Source organism: Lacerta agilis, chromosome 1, assembly GCF_009819535.1.
Source record: "Lacerta agilis isolate rLacAgi1 chromosome 1, rLacAgi1.pri, whole genome shotgun sequence".
Lineage (NCBI taxonomy): Eukaryota > Metazoa > Chordata > Lepidosauria > Squamata > Lacertidae > Lacerta > Lacerta agilis.
In genome coordinates this window covers 15,998,127-16,018,295 of record NC_046312.1, presented here as the reverse complement: position 1 = coordinate 16,018,295, position 20,169 = coordinate 15,998,127, and the positions used below count along the sequence as shown (strand labels likewise).

At 45.2% G+C, this 20,169-nt stretch overlaps 1 protein-coding gene across 2 annotated transcripts in view; it reads left to right on the top strand.

Annotated features, from left to right (window-relative positions):
- SLC25A47 (solute carrier family 25 member 47) overlaps positions 1–17,097 on the top strand; it is a 31,756-nt gene extending 14,659 nt beyond the window's left edge. The window contains exons 3-7 of one of the 2 annotated variants that reach the window (XM_033139768.1): positions 9,010–9,053; positions 9,558–9,629; positions 10,858–11,040; positions 12,988–13,264; positions 16,601–17,097. In XM_033139768.1, coding sequence (XP_032995659.1) covers positions 9,010–9,053; positions 9,558–9,629; positions 10,858–11,040; positions 12,988–13,264; positions 16,601–16,881 — 857 coding nt within the window. In that variant the 3' untranslated portion in view covers positions 16,882–17,097. Of the gene's footprint in view, positions 1–9,009; positions 9,054–9,524; positions 9,630–10,857; positions 11,041–12,987; positions 13,265–16,600 lie in introns of both variants that reach the window. The other variant, XM_033139776.1, reaches the window with a different exon arrangement.
- Positions 17,098–20,169: the final 3,072 nt, after the last annotated feature.

Genomic DNA, 20,169 nt, shown 5'->3' with positions numbered 1-20,169 from the left:
TACTGTATACTGAACTGGTCAGGTCTGGCGTGTGTGCTCTGAAATGATGCATGCCTTTCCGAAGAAGGAAACCTGTGGATATTTGCTACATGCCAGGTTTTACTGTGTTTAGTAATGCCATACAGATGTGCATTCAACAAACGCACATTGCTGAGATTTGTTCTGGCTTGTCCTGGTGAAGTCTGGCTCTGATATAAGCAGTTTGGCAAGAGGCCAAGGCCTGATCTTGTTACTTGTAAGATTGCACAAGACCAAAAAAGTATTCGGTGACTGTGATTCTGAAGAACTAGTGAAATGTCCGCGCGTCATCTTTACTAGAGAGGGTTAGATGAGCATGGCATATGGCTGCAGACTGAGTGCGTTATTGATTTACCTGTGCCAGTTCCAGATCTAAATTTTGGCAGCTCCCCTTAGCTATTTGCTCCAGGTGGTTATTTCTGTCCATTGAGAGATTATGGATTCAGAGTTGATTGACACCCATGTCCTGAAGGATCACACAAGGCGGTGCTCCTGGGATGGTGCCATTCAGAAGCTGGATTAAGGGCACCTATTTGCATGACATGGCTTTTCCCGGCCCGCTGCCCTCCAAACATTTTGGACTACAACACCCATCATCCCCAGCCAGCCTGACCAAAAGTCAAGGGTGATGAGAGTTGCAATCCAAACCTTCTGGCATGCAACAGGTTTGAGAAGGATACCGTAGGGTAAGCCTAAATTGCCTTTGGGACTCTCTTGTACTGTTTATGCTAGTACAGAATACTGTATCTTTTACAATGCAGTTGAATCCAGAGCTGCCTTAAAACCCCCAGCAGTAAAAAATAAAACCCCCAAACCTAATGCTAAGTCTGAAAACAGCCTAACAGTTCTGCATTTAGATAGCAAGGAAAGCAATTTTTTTTAAAGGGGAATTAAAGCAGGAATGTGGCAAACTGAAGTTAAGATTGGAAGAGACTGTGAGAAAGTGAAAGAAACCAAAATCGACAGATCTCAGACCCTCAAAGTATTCCTATTTTCCAGGGACAGTCCCGGATTTACACAAGCTGTCCTGGTTTCTGATTTGACCTTTGAAGGTCCCACTTTTCTTTGTTGTTGTTGTTCAGTCGTTCAGTCGTGTCCGACTCTTTGTGACCCCATGGACCAGAGCACGCCAGGCACGCCTATCCTTCACTGCCTCTCGCAGTTTGGCCAGACTCATGTTAGTAGCTTCGAGAACACTGTCCAACCATCTCATCCTCTGTCGTCCCCTTCTCCTTGTGCCCTCCATCTTTCCCAACATCAGGGTCTTTTCTAGGGAGTCCACTTTTCTTTAGGTCATCCCTATTTTCAACAGAGAAATGTTGGAGGGTATGTGTAAGTCATGCAACCCCCGAGCCAAGGAGATAAGCAACTATACAACCTTTGGATAGTTACCTGTCATGGATCCTTTAGCTGAGTTTCTGCATTGCAGGGGGTTCGACTAGATGATCCTTGGGGTCCCTTCCAAGTCTACAAATCTACAATTCTTTGATTCTATGTGATCTGGCCCTCTTGTATTCAGGAAATAATAAAAAATAATCCTTCCAGTAGTGTGCATGCACACGAAAGCTCATACCAGGAACAAACTTGTTGTTGTTGTTCAGTCGTTCAGTCGTGTCCGACTCTTCGTGACCCCATGGACCAGAGCACGCCAGGCACGCCTATCCTTCACTGCCTCCCGCAGTTTGGCCAAACTCATGTTAGTAGCTTCGAGAACACTGTCCAACCATCTCATCCTCTGTTGTCCCCTTCTCCTTGTGCCCTCCATCTTAGTTGGTCTCTAAGGTGCTACTGGAAGGAATTTTTTTTATTTTTTATTTTTTATTTTGTTTTGACTATGGCAGACCAACACGGCTACCTACCTGTAACTGGTATACAAGCTGATACCCCCAAGCTCCCAGATTCTATGACTTAGACACATGCCTCCACAGCCTAACTCGCAGGGATGTCGTGATAATAATTAGATTAGGATATGAATTATAATACATCCCGAGCTTTTGATGAAGGTGTAAAGCCAGTCTTAAGTAATTAGAGAAGCTCTATGCGTGAACATGCTCTTCCTGTTGGGACACTGAACTTTCAGAGAAAGGGAGGAGGCCCAAAGAGTGTGAGAACCTCCTGTGTAACTTACTTTGTCTAATGATTAATGCACCTGCAAGCTTCCATCCAAATTGAGAAAAAAGAACAACCTAGCTGCGGTTTAAACCAGCGACTTGGGTGAAAGCTGGTTTGGGGAAAAACACATCAAAACGTGGTGTTTCATTAAAAAAAAAAGTGCAGAGCAGACATCGACTGTGTCTACAATTATGTGGCAACGCACTAGATACAGAATAAATAGGAGTGTGTACACAGTCAAAATAAGATTACTCAAATAGCAGATAATTTTGACTGCACCACAGGCAGCGTAGGGGTGATTACATTAATCCACCCTAAACCAGACACGTTTTTTGCTTAATGATGTGATTTATTATAGATAAAATGTTTCTTGTACATTGGGGAGCAGTAGAAACTAGTGAGAATCTGGTGTTGCCTGATAAGCTGTTGGCCAACGTTATAAGAAAAAACTGCTCCTTTTCCCTTATGGGTTACCCAAGAGCCCGTATAGAGTCCTTATGTAGCTTCTCCATCGGTAGGAGAAAATAATAGAGGCCAACCAGAGAATATTGAGAAGCAAAGCAGCTAGTAAGCCTGATCTTTATTAAATTGTTGCAACAGGGTACTCACCCCCCCCCCCCAACGCAGGAGGAGGAACCCAGAACAATGGTGTGCAAGCCCTTATATAGACTTTTGAAATTGCCACCCTGTAGCTGAAGACCACCCCCCAATACATCATACATACATCACAGAAAGAACAAAAAAAATTCCTTCCAGTAGCACCTTAGAGACCATCTAAGTTTGTTATTGGTATGAGCTTTCGTGTGCACAATTTTTTTTTTTTAAATTTTGTTTCGATTATGGCGGACCAACACGGCTACCTACCTGTAACATCACAGAAAGGGTGGACTACAGCAGAATTCTGTCTGGCAGGAAACCTGTTGATGGGTTTACCTGGAGAGCCTGGCCATTCTTTTGTGATGATAAATACTTAATTCCTGAGTCCAGGTCACAGGCTCACCCAGGGGTCCCCAAACTAAGGCCTGGGGGCCGGATATGGCCCAATCGCCTTCTAAATGCGGCCCGCGGACAGTCAGCGTGTTTTTACATGTGTCCTTTTATTTAAAATGCGTCTCTGGGTTATTTATGGGGCCTGCCTGGTGTTTTCACATGAGTAGAATGTGTGCTTTTATTTAAAATGCATCTCTGGGTTATTTGTGGGGCATAGGAATTCGTTCATATTTTTTTTTCAAAATATAGTCCGGCCCCCACACAAGGTCTGAGGGACAGTGGACCGGCCCCCTGCTGAAAAAGTTTGCTGACCCCTGGGCTCACCCTATTCATACACAAATGTGCCCTTAAGGCAAGATTTGTGAGCACAGAGACAATGGGGAGGCTTTTCCTATTTCCATCCAAACTGCAGAGGAATATTTGAGGTCACTGAAAGAGTAAAAATGGCTTTAGGACTGTTTTCCTGTACTGTTTCAGACATGTGGTTTATATATTTATGTATGTGTTTGCCTGGTACATTTATGAACATTTATTTTATATCTTAGACCTTTAAATTCTCATAACACCAAGAACAGCTGAGAACAGACCAAAGGAACCTTGGAAAACCACCCCAAGCTCTTAATTTGACCTAACCATTAGCTTCTATCAATGGCAGCCAAGAGCTGCATGCCTGAATGACACCTTTCTGCAGATTCTGCCTTCCCTGTGTGGTGTATTCAGTATTTTGCTTGTGTAGGTTGGGCTGTCCAAACAGCACAAGGGACTGGCTCAAGCAATCGCTGTCTCAGCTCTGCTCACAGGCTGCGTGGGTATCCGGAGACTCACTTTGGAGGGGAGGAGTAGAGGGGCACAGTGGAGGGGGGAGGTTGGCGCAGTGCAGGTGCACTGGTGGAGTCCTGCCACTGCAGCCACACCGTGCTGGCTTCCCCATTACCTCGCCTCTCCTGGTGAGCAGCAACGACACTGCTGCTGAGAACTTAGCACTGCACCTCCATCCCTCATTGGCCAAGCTGCATCCGACTCATGTCAAAGGAGAGGATCAGGGACACACACTTGGTTGTGTGTTGCAGTTTTGAAAATTGTGTTGCTCCCCCCTCCTGAGTAGAATAGAGTGACATTATTTATTCTCCTTTCCCAAGAATGCAGTGTGTTCTGTAATATGACATAGATGCAATAATAGGGAAATAGTGGTGGATTTAGGTAAGGTAACAGTAAGGTAAAGGACCCCTGGATGGTTAAGTCCAGTCAAAGGCGACTGTGGGTTTGTGGTGTTCATCTCGCTTTCAGGCCAAGGGAGCCGGTGTTTGTCCACAGACAGCTTTCCAGGTCATGTGGCCAGCAGGACTAAGCCGTCTCTGGCGCAACGGGACAGAAATCAGAGCGCACGGAAATGCCGTTTTTTCTTCCCGCTGCAGCGGCACCTATCTATCTACTTGCACTGGTGTGCTTTCGAAATGCTAGGTTGGCAGAAGGTGGGACAGAGCAATGGGAGCTCACCCCGTCACAGGGATTCGAGCCACCGACCTTTTGATCGGTAAGCCTAAGAGGCTCAGTGGTTTAGACGCATCACTCCCCTTTATTAGCTGTTGTCTGGCGCTTCCCCAGTGTTGCTGCATTATTGCCATCAGGAGGGATATTCTTTCACTGTAGCACAACAGACGTGGGACAATAAAATAAAATACCCTGGAACAAGTTGTAGGATTTTAGCAGGAAGTTACGGGGCTGGCACTGATTGGGAACAAAGCAGTATGTCCACCCTGAAACTTTTGCAGGTGGTGCAAACAGCGTTGGTGACTGCCCTGCTTCTTGAGGCTTGAGACCTCTGCCCCAATATCACCTTGAGTTCAAATCATCATGGCACCATGAGTAATAGAGTCAAGTGGAGAGACCGAGACAGGAAATGAAGGAGAGGACCACGCCTGTGCTCTCCATATGGCTTACCCAGAGCAGACCGGCATGTGAGCCCACACAAAACTCAATAAAGATCTTAGTTCTAGTCTAAAGCCTGCAAGTGCTTTGTCTTAGTGAAACAATCATGAATGCACAATGAACAGGACGTCTGGAGGGGCCCCATGTAAGACTTGCCTCAGAGTAAACATGCTTAGGGTTCATGCTGTAAATAGAATTCCTTCTGAGCAGTGGAGAAGTTTCATTCATTGGGGTTGAGGAAGGCCTGCCAGCCTGCCATTGTGCCTGTTTGTTTTGCTTCTCCAGCTGTGGCAGCAGCTTTGAACTTCCATCTCCCCAAGACTATTTTAGGCCCTAGACGTGTCTATGGGATGCTATATCTGGAGTGTGGAAATCCCTGGAGAATGCTAAATCCATGTTTTTACTGCTGCTCTTGGAGCACTCGCAAAGGTCAGTTGGTGTCCAGAAGAGCTCTGTTGATGGGTCTGGCTTGGCAGATTATTCCTTCGCTTTGCCTCAGCATCAACAGTGTCACACTGGGACTGTGTTCTCTCTGTCCCTCTAAGAGCAAACTCGGCGCTGCTGCTGCGTCGACAGGGCTGGACCCGAAAGAAGGCCACTGTTAAGGAAAGAGAGAGGCAAGTATCAGCACATTTGGATGAATCCCAAGATATGCAGAAATAGGTGGGGAGCAGCCAACGGGACAACTCCACCCCACAAACAGCCCAGTGAAGATTGAACATGTTCAGTGGTCACCTAGGAACAACTAGGGTGGAAGCAGGCATTGCATTACTTTAGCAAGATCCTAATACCTTATAGTTCTGGCACGTGGACTGGGTACAACCCTGAACGGCTTCAGGCACCTACCTTTGGTGACACAATAATGTATGCAAAGTACCACAAAGCACATGAGTGCGGACTGTGCATTTGGAAGTGCAGGTTAATGTGAATTGCAAGCACTATGTTGCATGTCGCCCCAATCTCCGAGTGGTGCGAGATTCCAGGGGTTCCTAGTTTTTCTTTTTGGAAATGAGGCACAGTGGTGTGTTTATGATATCTTGTTGATTTGCACATATATACAACCTGAGCCTGCAGTGCAGGGGTTCACAGCATTAACACCCCAAGAGAGTTTTGATTCTTCCATAGCTACAGCTTTAGATTCAAACAGAAATAAACCATCGTGCTTCAGCTTGCTGTCTTTACTCTTAAACTCTGCCTCAAGCTTTGTCTTTGTCTTCTATCTCAGAGCTGAAGTAGGGGCCCCACCCATTTGCCCTCTCCTTCGCTTTCTTAATGGCCCATTACCTTTCCTTTGTTCTCTCAATGGCCCATCTCCCAGGTGATCTCCTGAACATGAGAAGCTGGGTCCAGGGATTAGAAGTCTGGGATCCAGGTTAACTCCCCAAGCCTTGATTAAATACTAACACCTACTCGACCCAGGAATTTAGGGGAGGCCAGCACCCACAAACTCATAACAATAAACCGGTTGTAGAGTAAAATGTGGGTACAGATGTCTGGATGAAAAGCAGCTTGCAAAAACCTAACCACATGAGAAGCATAACCATATCTGAGGTTTGTATTTACATTATAATTACCTCTATGGTCCTTCACAATTTTCTCAGATTGTGGTACAGCAATATTCCCTTCTCTGTAAGAACAGTAGTCAGTATATTAACTTAGCTGCTTTCCACATAAACAAGCCTATTAGGATAGCTGCCGTATTTTTGTCCAGCTTGATTTTTTTGCCTTGTCAATGCTGTAGTCTTCACTATATCAGAAGGCTATACATAATATGCAGCAAAATGTACAGGGGGAAATCAATAAATACCAGCCACAATTGCTATGCTCTGCCTCACCTGTCAGAGACAGTATAGAATCATAGAATTGGAAGAGACCACAAGGGCCATCCAGTCCAACCCCCTGCCAAGCAGGAAACACCATCAAAGTATTGCTGACAGATGGCTGTCAAGCCTCCGCTTAAAGACCTCCAAAGAAGGAGACTCCATCACACTCCTTGGCAGCAAATTCCACTGTCGAACAGCTCTTACTGTCAGGAAGTATGCTCCTGAATTGCTGGGAATCACAAGTAGAGAGAGTGTTACAGTGGTACCTCTGGTTATGTACTTAATTCGTTCCGGAGGTCCGTTCTTAACCTGAAACTGTTCTTAACCTGAAGCACTACTTTAGCTAATGGGGCCTCCCGCTGCCGCTGCGCCGCCAGAGCACGATTTCTGTTCTTATCCTGAAGCAAAGTTCTTAACCTGAAGCATTATTTCTGGGTTAGTGGAGTATGTAACCTGAAGCGTATGTAACCCGAGGTACCACTGTATTGTGTTCAGGTCCTGCTTGTAGGCTTCATATAGGCATACGGTTGGCCACTGTGATAATGGGGTGCTGGACTAGACCTGCCTGATCCAGAAGGCTCTTCTTTCTCATCAAACATAGTTGCAAAACTGGGCTTCTCTTTCATCTCCTCTTTCCTGCAACTCTTTCCCTAAAGCTCCCTCAATCTGCTCTGGAAGGTTGGGGGACTCACCTGGAACAAATTTTGCTGTGTGTGTGTGTGTGTGTGTGTGTGTGTGTAGAGAAATGAGAAACAGGGCTGGCCCACACATGAGGCAAGGTGAGGCAACCACCTTAGGTGGCAGGACCCATAGAGGCAGAAGATCCCAATGTAGATCATTATCCACCCCCACCCCCCCGGTCCCTGATGTAGATCTTCACTCACTCCTTCCCTGGTGGGGAGGCAGGTGCCATTTTGTGGTTCGCCTCAGGGGTAAAAATGTCTTAGGCCAGCCCTGACTGGAAGTCGAATTGTGCAAGTGAATGGATTTCAATTGCACAATTGGGTAGACCATCACTGGATACCACCCATAATATTTATCTTTGGTACAATGGTCGGTTTGGTTTCTTCCTCCTCCAAGTAAACATATATAACATTTCACATCCCCCTCCCTTTATTTATGTATAGTTCTCTTTAGAATGTTATATATTTGAATCTTTGAATGTGCCATGTGGAAAGGCAATTTCCCACCAAACAACCACATAAACATCTTTGTATTCTTGTAAATATATATAGCGATAGCATTTGTTGCTAAGGAAGTACAAAGAATGTGTACAGTTACCATTCTTTATATGTGTCAATCAACCTTATCCCCTCCCTGACCCATTTCAATGCTATAAGCTATGAGCTTAGTAGACATAATTCTCAAAACCTGGTTATACCAGTTTATGGGTTTAAAGACTACACACCAACACACCCTTTATTGTACTTGCAGTGTTTGTTGTACAACATGAACCATGCATATTGTGGTGTGGCGGAGAGATCTGAATGCCCAGGCCCTCATCCAGCAGCCTTCCCCAACCTGGCGCCCTCAGATGTTTTGTACGATAATTCCCATTAGTCCCAGCCAGCATGGCCAGTGATCAGGGATGATGCGTGCTGTACTCCAACCACATATAGAGAGCAGCGCATTGACTACTGCTGACCTACAACTCCCAATTTCAGAGTATATTTTTTGTTTTGTTTTGGAGGTGGGGTAGAATTACAAGGATGGACCATGTGCGGAATGGTTTGACAACGTTAATGGTGCAATTCTATACATTGCAAGGCGCTACTTGCAAGTAAGGGTATGTTCACATTAGCAGCTTAAAATGCCATGCGGTTATCTCCCCCTCCCCCATTGTGTTTTAAGTCACATCTGTATGGTGTTGTACACATGTGAGAGGGAATGGAGATGTCTTCACCCAATGCACTTTTTGGTTCTCCTCCTTCAGCCCTGCCGGAACTCCTGTTCATGACGGTGCCATCTGTGCATATAAGCTCATTTTGCGCATGTGCAACGAGTGTCTCAAATATGCACACCTGGCTTAAATGCAAAGCGAATGTGGCTCAAGTTTTCTAGTCTTACTGAAGTTGGTTCTCTGTGAGATGAATGTATCGCTTCTGAAACAATTTAACTTACAACTTAACTGTTTCAGGTGGTGTTAGTGCTGCAGTTGGATATCCATTGGACACAGTCAAGGTATTTCAAGGTTTAGTTTTCTCAGCTACAATCAAAACAGTTGCATAGCCAACTCCTGAGTCACAAGGTGAAATGGAGAGAACTCTTCTCTACCCCGTTTCAGAGCTGAAAGCAGCTAGGATGAGTGTGTGGGGAGGTTCTCATCACTGCAGTGGTTTCTCTACCCAAAAGCTAATAAACTTTGGTTTGCCAGGAGGAATTCCAGGGCTCCTCCATTTTCTGCTTCCCCAGCTTCTCGCAATCCTTTCACCATACTCTCAGGACCAAACTAGAAATCACATTGTGAGATCTGTAGGCGCTTCCAATCTTGTCCCTCTTTTGTGGGAAAGAGTCAAGCACATACTGTAAATTCAGCTTTGCACAATGGATTAAAGCATTCTGTCGCCCTTGTGCAATAAATCCACTTTTCATGCTGATTTGATGCCCCTACCCACTTGCAAAATTACCAATGAAATGTTTCTTTTCCCCAAGATGAAATGAATGATGGATTGTCCCATTTAACAGGTGAGGATTCAGACTCAGACAAGTTATCGTGGAATATGGCATTGTATCAGAGACACATACAGAACTGAAAAAGTACGTATGGTAAAATTCCTGTTGATGAAAGGTAGATTTGCTTCATCATGTCTGTTTGACTTGGTGTGGATCCACACCATACATTGAAAACATATTTAATGCGCATTTAAAGCAAGTGTCTTGCTCCAAAGAAACCTGGGAGCTGTGGTTTGTTAAGGGTGCTGGGAATTGAGGTTGATGGGGCAAACTACAGTTCCTAGGAGGAAAAACCCACAGTCTGTCCAACTAGACACGGCATATTTCACACAGTTGTGTGAATGGCTGAATAACAGTAAATTGCAGACATGGGTTGGGTGGAAAATGTGCCCTCTGCAGCAGTCCTGAAGCAGATTGCTCCCCGCACATCTATTTCAGCAAAGGAGAGCTTTCCACCTGCTGCCAGTGCAAATAAGAGACTCTCAGTCCAGTTCAGGGATGTAGCGTGGGGGGAGGTCAAGGGGTTAAAAATCCGTTTCCCACACCAATGTTTCAATCTGGATTTGGTCCCCAATTCTGAATTCTAAAAACCCCTATGTACAGTTGCTAACTGCATCGAGAGTTAGGGTTTGGCCTCAAGGCTAAGGTTGGTTGTGTTTAAGAATACCTGTGAACAAGAACCTGATTCTGGGTGCATTGGGCCTAGTAAGCACCTAAAACAGGGCTGGGAATCCTGGTATCCTCCAGATATTGCTACACTACCACTCCCATCATGGCTGGAATTGATGGGATTTGGAGTCCAGCAATATCTGAAGGGCCACAGGTTACACATCCCTGACCTAGAGGTTTAATAGAATCATAGAATTGTAGATTTGGAAGGGACCATGAGGATCTAGCGTTTCCCAAACTTGGGTCTCCAGCTGCTTTTGGACTACACTTATCCTGCTAGCTAGGGATGATGGGAGTTGTAGTCCAAAAACAGCTGGAGAACCAAGTTTGGGAAACCCTGATCTAGTCCAACCCCCTACAATGCAGGAATCTTTCACTCAACGTGGGGCTTGAACCCACAACCCTGAGATTAAGCGAGTCATTCTCTACCGACATAACTATCACCTTCTCCTTTTGCTCGATTAGTACCAGACCTGAAGACAAACTGTGAGGTGTCCATTATTCTATTATAATTAATTTCCTTATTACCAGAAAGCCAAAGAATAAAAAACAGCCGCTGTGACTTTCATATTATGGAGACTTGGGAAGGTTAGGTAAGATTAGCTTGGCTAACACATTCTTCTCACTTTTCTATGCAAACCAGGTGCCAGGTTTCTACCGAGGGGTGTCGATGACTGTCATAACTGCATCGTTTATTACATCGTTCTCCTTTGGCATCTACAAAAACATCCTTTATAACATCTGCAGATTTCGATATGGCTCTGCAGACAGAAAGCCCTCAAAGGCAGATGTGTCTTTCGCGGCAGCTGCTACTGGTGCAATCCGGGTAGGTTACAAGTAAAATAATGTTTTGTTTTCAGCTGCAAGGAAGGAAAGTTTATGCACAAATTCAATGCAGTTGGGAAAAGGCAAAATCCACACTACACACGTAAAGCTAGGGCTGCCATACATTATTGGGATTTCAAAGGCGGAATTGACGTCCGGCGGGAATGTCAAAGGCAGTGCTTTGTCCTAGATCTTAGGCAAGTCAATCAATTAATTTTGGCGTTTTTGGTCTTCGGGGATTTATTGAAATACAGACAGGTAGACTTTAATTAGAAATAATGAACTGTTGTGAAGTTGGTGGAAGTCCACAATAAGTGTGTTTCTTTTTTTGAAATGTCTTAGTTTATTGAAGAATGAACTAATGTTGTTTTATGTACAGTGGTACCTCTGGTTACGAACGGGATCCGTTATGGAGCCCCGTTCGTAACCCGTGACGTCCGTATCATGAAGCGCCACATCTGTGCATGTGCGCGACGCGATCCGGTGCTTCTGCGCATGACGTCATTTGATGCGTCTGTGCATGTGCGAACCTGGAAGTAACGTGTTCTGTTACTTCCGGGTCACCGCGGTGCGTAACCTGAACGTACTCATCCCGCAGTGTACGTAACATGAGGTATGACTGTTTGCTCGCTTTTTTCTTTTTTAAGATTTAAATGTACTTACAAAAGGCATATATTTATATCTCTTACTTCTTTCTTCCTTTCTGGAGTTTCTGCTTTTATTCTTTTCCTTTTCGCTCTCTCTACATGAGCTTTTGTATTTCCTTTTTTTTGTTTAAGTTTGTGCATTTTGATTTATGTATATGTGCAATACAATCAATTTAAAAAAAGGCAAGTCATTGAATTAATTTTGGCGTTTTTGGTCTTCGGGGTGTCCTGGAAAGCACTCTTATTCCACTTTAACAGTCATGCTTTCTTCCAAAGAATCCTGGGAACTGTTGCTTGTTGTGGCTGCTGGGAGTTGTTAGGAGACCCTTAACAAACTATAGACCCCAGGATTGTTTGGGGAAAATCATAAAGGTTAAAGCGGAATAGGGTTGGCACCTGTCTTTCCTGGGAGACAATGGAGGAGTGCGCCTTTGGGGATGAAATCAAACCATTGGTGTGGCTGTAGAGAGAGATATGGGAGAGGCATGTTTTGCTGCAGCCGGGGCAGATTCTGCAATGTAGAAGTAGCTAAAGTGGTGCCTTCTAGTTATTGAGCACCAACCAGTATGACCAATGCTCACAGTTGAGGGGAACTGTAGTCCAACAACATTTGAAGAGCACCAGCATTGGCTTCTCCTGGTACAAACCAATAATGGTCTTCATGTAACATGTTATACAGTACTTAAAGCAGTGAAGTTTCTTGATTATCGAAAATGATCCCTGTGGAAAATATCCGTGTTATATCATCTTTTAGTTGTTGTTATGTTCTTTTGTGTTTTCAATGTGTTTTTTAATGTTGCAAACTGTCCTGTGATCTTTGGATGAAGGGTGGCATATAAATTTTATATATAATAACAACAAGGGCAACAAGATAGTTAGTTTCCAGAAGACTATGCATGTTATGCTCTTGCAGCAAAACCTCTGATCTATATACACTAAGGCAGGCATGCCCAAAGTCCATTTTGGGGGGCTAATATGGCCCGCCGGTTGATTTAAACCCTAGCAGTATATGTCCTGTGGTAAAATCCCCAGAAGAAAAGCTCAGCATTGGAAAAAAAAGCTCAATAACTTGAATCCTTAAAAAAACCTCAACAACTTCGGTTGGCTGGCCCTCATGCATGTTCACTTCATCAAATCTAGCCCTATTTGAAAAAAGTTTGGGCACCCCAGAATACATGAGTTTGGACCCCAGGCTCTGTATCTTCATGGTCTGGTCTGGGGATGTGTGGGCGATGAGCTTCTACAGAAAACATCTCAAAAGTCCTCTTTCTAGACCACTAATTCCTAATTACACCCACCAGGTTGTGCTAATATCGCCTGCAGAGTTGGCCAAAGTGAGACTACAGATCCAGAAAGACCCTTATCCCTTGGCTATTCCACCCCACCTCCTGATGTCAAAGCCTAAGTACCAAGGAGCTGTGCACTGCTTGCGGACCATCGTGAAGGAGGAAGGTTTCAGGGGCCTATACAAGGGGTCTTTGGCTCTGATGTGGAGAGACTGCTGCTCATCTGTCGTCTATTTCCTCACCTACAATGTCCTGTGCGACTGGCTTACTCCAGCGGGCAAAGACAGAGCAGGTGTGTGCATTAAATGAGAAGGGTTTATTTCAGGAGTTTTGAAAAACCTGTCTTCATAGCTTCTGCATTTGAGTCACCACAATTCTGCAACTTTCGTATAGAGTGTTTGTTCCCGGCACTGAGTTATTATGGCTAGCAGCCACTGATAGCTGCCTGCTCCGTGAATTTGCCCGATGCTCTTTTAAAACCATCCAGGTCGGTGGATATTCTGGGAGAAAGTTCCATAGTTTAACTCTGTGCTGTGGGAGAAAGCGCTTTGTCTGCCCTGAACCTCCCAGCCTACAGCTTCTTTGGATGTCCCCAAGTTCTAGGGTCAAGTTATCTCTCTACTGTTCTGTAACTCCTTGGGGTTTGCATGCCTACCCTCTTGCACACAGGTTGACACCTCCCTCTTGCACATAGGTACTGCTGCGGCTGCGGCTGCTGTTTTGGCTACGCAAGCAGTGGCACTCAAACCGGAACATCAGAAATAGATGGGAATGATTAGAACAGAGTATTATCATTGGCACAATTTGCTCCAGTTGTGTAATATGCTCAGAGCACCTGTTGTGAAATTCTATTTGAGCTTCTCTTGCGTAACTGGTTACCTCAAAGGCCACATCCTCTGATGTCATCCAAGAACTCTTCCTCTCCAACTTCCCCCTCGACTGCTTATTAACTGCAGCCACGCCGGCTAACTGCACCTTTTAAATGCATCGCTAAAGCCTATACAGCTCGGGTGTAGGGGCGCCTTCTAAATGATGAAATGGATTTTATTTTTAGCTCTTCACTAATCCAAGAGGCATGATAGCCCATCTCATGCAACGTCTAGGGAAGGAGGAAGGGAGAGGAGAGGCCAGCGACCCTGGAAGCGTTTTCACAGGTGCCTCGGCCGGGGTGGGGGCCAGAGCATGACAAATGTTGCAAGTATTTCAGACACATTTTTACATCTTATTAAATGGGGAAATAATAGAGCTAGAAGCTATCTCAGTCAATATTGCTGCAATGAGTTGTATCACAATCACAGGTGCACCTGACACCGGAAAAAGAAATTGAAGAATTAATAATTGTTCAAAGCAAAAATAAAGAACATGTTCAGAACATCAGTCAGCATTAGCTATAGCAGCTGGTGTCCCTCCCCTCCCCAATAATCCCTGTGGGGCGGGGGGAGGGGAGAGTTCCATTCTCTCTGTATTCCTCCCACAATTTATATGGTCTACTCTATCTAGGAGGTTAGCCTGAGGAAACAGGATAGAAGAAGAAGAGGAGCTTGGATTTGATACCCCGCTTTATCACTACCCAGAGGAGTCTCAAAGCAGCTAACATTCTCCTTTCCCTTCCTCCCCCACAACAAACACTCTGTGAGGTGAGTGGGGCTGAGAAGACTCCAAAGAAGTGTGACTAGCCCAAGGTCACCCAGCAGCTGCATGTGGAGGAGCGGAGATGCGAACCCGGTTCCCCAGATTACAAGTCTACCGCTCTTAACCACTACACCACACTGGCTCTGTTTCATGCATATGGTTGTTTTTTTTTAATATAAAGGTAGAATATTTGTGCTGACACATGGAACAGGAAGAGTGAACAGCTACAAACATAGGGAGGAATTCAAGGTTGCACAGCTACAAATGATCAGTTTCTGCTTGCCTGGTGGAACAATCTTCCCTCTCCTCTCCCTGTGTGCTAGAACAAGTTGTTGTTGGTTTTTTTTGGTGGGGGAGGCAGGGTGTGAGGAACGAGTGGCAAGCCTCATTGTGCAAGGGGAAGTCCTTGCAGATTCATTGTGTCCCACCCAAATTTCCTGCCTCACTGGGAAGTAGTGGCAGCTGATGCTTCTAGGAAAAATGGTTCTGGTACTCACTGTAGCAACTTCATGGTAAGTGCCACACTTTAAACCAGTGCTTTTCTTCTAGAAAGAAAAGGTGCCAGTAGTACTGTGTACCCCTTGAGTACCCCCAGAAAAAAGCACTGGTAATAACAAACAAAAGAATAACCCCCCGCCCCAGTTTAAAAGGCCATAGATTGCTTAGACTAACTTTAATCAATGGGACTTGATTTCGAGTCTGGCTCTCACATGGAGATTCCCGTAAATGTTGTGTATGGATTGCACAACCGGCTGGTTTAATCATGCAACCTGTTTAAACCAAGCCGTAGAGACCAAGGCTGTGTACACACCATACATTTAAAGCAATGCAGTTTGTAAAGGGTGATGGGAATGGTAGCTCTGTGAGGGGTGAACTATAGTTCCCAGGAAGCTCTATGTGCTTTAAATATATTTAGTGTATTCAGCCTTCGATGTGGGAAAGCCGGAAGGGATGTAAATGTATTTGGAGCCTTTCAGCGGCCAGCTAGATGACCGCTCAATCAAATTTAATTAGGATTTGGAGAGAAAGGGAATCCACTTGTCCGGATGCCAGAGAAAGGGGAAGCTTCAGAAAGCGGAGCCTCTTAAGAAAGGCCTGCCTGATATTTCACAGAAGGTATGTCAGGAATTTTGTGCATGGACTATGGAGTGCAAGTCAAAAAGGCAGCGAGATATATAATTCAAACAGGGGATATCTGCTCTAGAAGCTCATTAGCAGGTTTCTCTGTGTGCCTAATCCCAATATGAGATACTTACAGAGTATCTTCTTACAGTCTTCCTTCCATAGTTCACAGCTCATTGGATCCATTGGAAGCAACCGCCCTGCATAAATTAGGCCTCTCATGGTCATCAACCTCTCTGCCTATTACCCCACAGTAGTGTCTTATCATCTTTATCTGCTGCTTGTGGGAATTAGCCTTAGGTAGGACTTGAGTCAGGATAAGGAACTTGGCCAGGGGCAGCAGAAAGTGGATTAGCCACTATGTGGCATCTGGTTCAAGCTGGTAGACCTTGAGATTCTGGAGGGTGAAAAGAGTAGACCTCACAAGACTTAGGTCTGCCCACTGCTGATCTGGAAGACAATACTAATACCTCTGCTTAAGAGGGTGTAGCTAGCTAAGATATACTCAAGAGTAGACCCATGGAAATTAGCATGTCTATTATGTCAGCAGCTGCAGTCCCAAGGGCAAGCCAGGGAGTTCTCCCCACCCACAATTAGTTTTAATGTATCTACAGGTATGTGGTTTTTTTTGTTTGTTTGTTTGTAAGTCACTTTGGGTTTCCACGGGCAAGATAAAGCGGCTAACGAATTTAATAACCGACCATAATAAATAAAAACAACTATTTCAAATGTCCCCCCAAAATTAATCAAAATCAACAAATCAAAACGCGTGTCAACATTCTGCATTCTAATGAAAGAGCAATGCCTCTGCATTTCTCCTCTGCAAGCCTATCCCCGCTGTCAGTTTAACGCTGCTTATAATTACGTTTTGCAGACTTATGGGCTGTGCTTCTTTCCGGAGGCTGCGCTGGAGTCCTGGCCTGGGGCGCGGCTACCCCGATGGATGTCATCAAATCCCGTATGCAGGTGGATGGCGAGGGCCTGCGCAGATACTCCGGATTAGTACACTGCATGAGGGACAGCATAAGAGAAGAGGGGGTGAGAGTCCTCTTCAAAGGCCTCGGACTAAACTCCATCCGCGCTTTCCCTGCAAATATGATGGTGTTCTTTACTTACGAAGGTGTGCTTAGGCTTGGCGAACGCTGGATGAATTAAAGGGCGCATCGCAGCCTTCGGTAGCTGGCATCCTCTAGAGCAGGGCTGGGGGAACCTTTGCCATCAGAGGGCCACATACAAATGGGTGGGACAACGAATGCTAAATTCTTCTTTGTACAGTAGGGTAGTTTCTACACACAGTTGTGCACCCCTCTCTATCTTCCATCCAGGCATTCAAGGGGCATTATTATAATAAAAGGACACATTCCAGCCAGGCAAAAACACTCAAGGAGGGTGAGAAGCAGGACCAGTGAGGGGTGTGGCCTGGAAAGAATCCCAAGGGCCAAACACAGGTCTGGAGGGCCACAGTTGCTCCCTGTGTCGGAGGCTCTCCCATCCCTTTATCTGGAGGACACTAGATTGGCGAAGGCTGCTTCACTGCAACACCATCTCTCCGAAGCGGGTTTTTTCCTTTCGGAATGCACAACTGAATTTCTTTCGAGAAAGCTGTCTGTGCAATGAGAAATTATTATTTATTCGGTTTGCACTGCGATTGCTACATAAGAGTCCCTAAGCAGCTTACATAAAGCATGACACCTGAAAAAAGAACACCACACGGCAATAAAACCATATAAAGACCCATGGAACAGACCCAGCAAAACAGCAGTAGTAAAAAAGAAGAAGTCGGGAGAAAAACGTATAATTGAGCAACATGACAGTCCTTCAAGTGCCTGGGAGAAGAGAGATTTTACCTTTCATCTGGTGTGGAAAGGATGCTGGCACCAGGCTTGGGAAGGCATTCCACAGATAGGAAGCCACAACTGAAAAGGCCCTGCCCTTGTTGTCACTCGCTGAATGTTCTTTGGAGGGGCACTCTGAGGGCCCCAGATGAAGACCTGAGGGCCCAGGTAAGCCGCCCTGTGTTCCCTTGATGAAGGGCAATATATAAATTTAATAAGTGATAACTTAAAATTCATTGCACACATACGCTGCTCTGCTCACCTTTGCTTCTGACCCCACCCATCACTGGCCGCTGGCCCTTAAAAGGTTACCTAGAAAGGAATGTGGTCCTCACTCTGGAAAAAGCTTCTCCATCCGATTTAATTCTGGGTTCATCTGTATTCCATATCCAGACATGGACACCTCACTTTAGAAACAGATGCACATGAATATTGCTGCCTGAAGTTGCTTAAAGCTGAAAACTTGCAAGTGTAAAGACAGAAGGAAAAATGAACACATACAGAGATCTGGATCTGCCAGTGATGGGCAATGGAAGAGTTTGATGTGCTAAACATTTCATTGACCCCAAATTACTCGTTGCTGAACAAACAATAGAGCTGTTCACCAGAGATGCACGAAAAGCTCAAGGCCACCGGCAGAAACAAGACACCACATGTAACATTCTATGTCCAAGAATTGCTTTGCTGGAAAACTGCAGCTTGCAGTGGGAAGGCACATGTTGCAGAAAAGGCCATTAACGACCTTCCATTCACAACATGCTTTGCTTGACAAGGAAGAGTCGGCACTTTTAATTCTGCTCTCCCATTTATGCCATTGCAATCTCATTCATTCCCAGACAAGTGCTTTTTTACAAGCTCTGCAAGGGGAACTGGCTGAATTTGGCACGCTGGATTAGAGCATCACGGCATGCTCAGGCAATTGGAACTACCCTTAGGCTAAACCTTTGCAAAAAAACGTGCTAGGTGGTTCACATTAATTTATGTGAAATTGTCATTCTCTGCTCTCCCCAATTTTCATTAGGGAGGCTGTATTTGTCTGCTGCAAGCATGAGCTTTCGTGGACTAGAGTCCTGTATCATCAGATACAGGAAGTGTTATCTTAAGTTGGCAGGTGTGTGTGTGTGTGTGTGTGTGTGAGAGAGAGAGAGAGAGAGAGATATTGTAAACAGTGAGTTTAGAGTGTAATTTTATTTTGTTAAAGCTCAAATGTATTAAAATCATACAATGACGATTCCTAAAGGGGTGCTGAGAACAACACCGGGAAACTAACATACATTTAGGGTAAAGGTAAAGGGACCCCTGACCATTAGGTCCAGTCGCGGATGACTCTGGGGTTGCGGCGTTCATCTCGCTTTACTGGCCGAGGGGGCGTACAGCTTCCAGGTCATCTGGCCAGCATGACTATGCTGCTTCTGGCGAACCAGAGCAGTGCACGGAAATGCCGTTTACTTTCCCGCCGGAGTGGTACCTATTTATCTACTTGCACTTTGATGTGCTTTCAAACTGCTAGGTTGGCAGGAGCAGGGACCGAGCAATGGGAACTCACCCCGTTGCGGGGATTCGAACCGCCAACCTTCTTCATTTAGGGTAAAAACCCATTATTACCTTTCTGTACACAGTTGATAGAATTGCATTTTTTGATTCAGCCGTGTGATCTGGTTTCACTGCTCGTTTCCTGTTGAGATTCCTTTCCTGTGCAGCAGTGGCTTTCAGGCTGTGCACTGAGTAGTTCCTGGAGCTACTCAGAAGCTCATGAAAAGTTTTTTGATGAATAACAGCAAATAGGTTTCCTGAAAAAGACAGCAGGGTCACCGCTACCGAGTTTCCCTGAAATGCACTGCTCCAGCTTTGGGGCCCTAGACCTTGCTAGGCTCGGACTCCAGATACCCCCAGCTAGCCTGGCCAATGACCTAGGGACCTAAGGCTGTTCAAGGTCATGGTCTCAGCTCACAATGGGCAAGGATGTAGCCCAGTTGTGCCCCCGTATGAACTGAGGGTGCACCCTTGAACATGCAGCTCATTGGAAAGTGTTTCCAGCTGTTTAATGAACTGCTGTACTATACCATTAGAAAGTTTTAGTCCTCAACAAGAACATGCAAGTCCAGCTAGTGCATGAGTTTGTGGTGGCCTGGGACTATTGCAAGAGCTGGTAAATATTGCTGCAAGTAGCGTCTGCTCCACAAACAGCTCACTACAAGTTGAGAAGTGTCCCATAAGCAAATTTAAAGTGATTTCCACCAGCCTATATTTATGTGCAACATCTGATAATACCTGCATCTTCTGATGGGTGCTCACACACAAAAATGCACAAGCCTATACACTAGGTAAGAATGGCAAAACAGCCTTTCTTCTGCAAGATCTCCCGGTTTTTATTGCGTATGGTTTCCGTTTGTACAGTTGCTATGCATGATTAATAAACAATTCCCTTTACACCAGCGTTCGTAAGCTGCTGTGGAAGATGTCTGAGCAGGGCTGGATTCACTGTCGCCCTTCTTAAAGGTAAAGGTACCCATGACCACTGCCCTTCTTAGCGCTTTTCAAAAACAAACTCTCTTTGATTAGCTGCACCATTGTTAACAAAAACAAAAGAGAAAAGCTCAGGAACTAG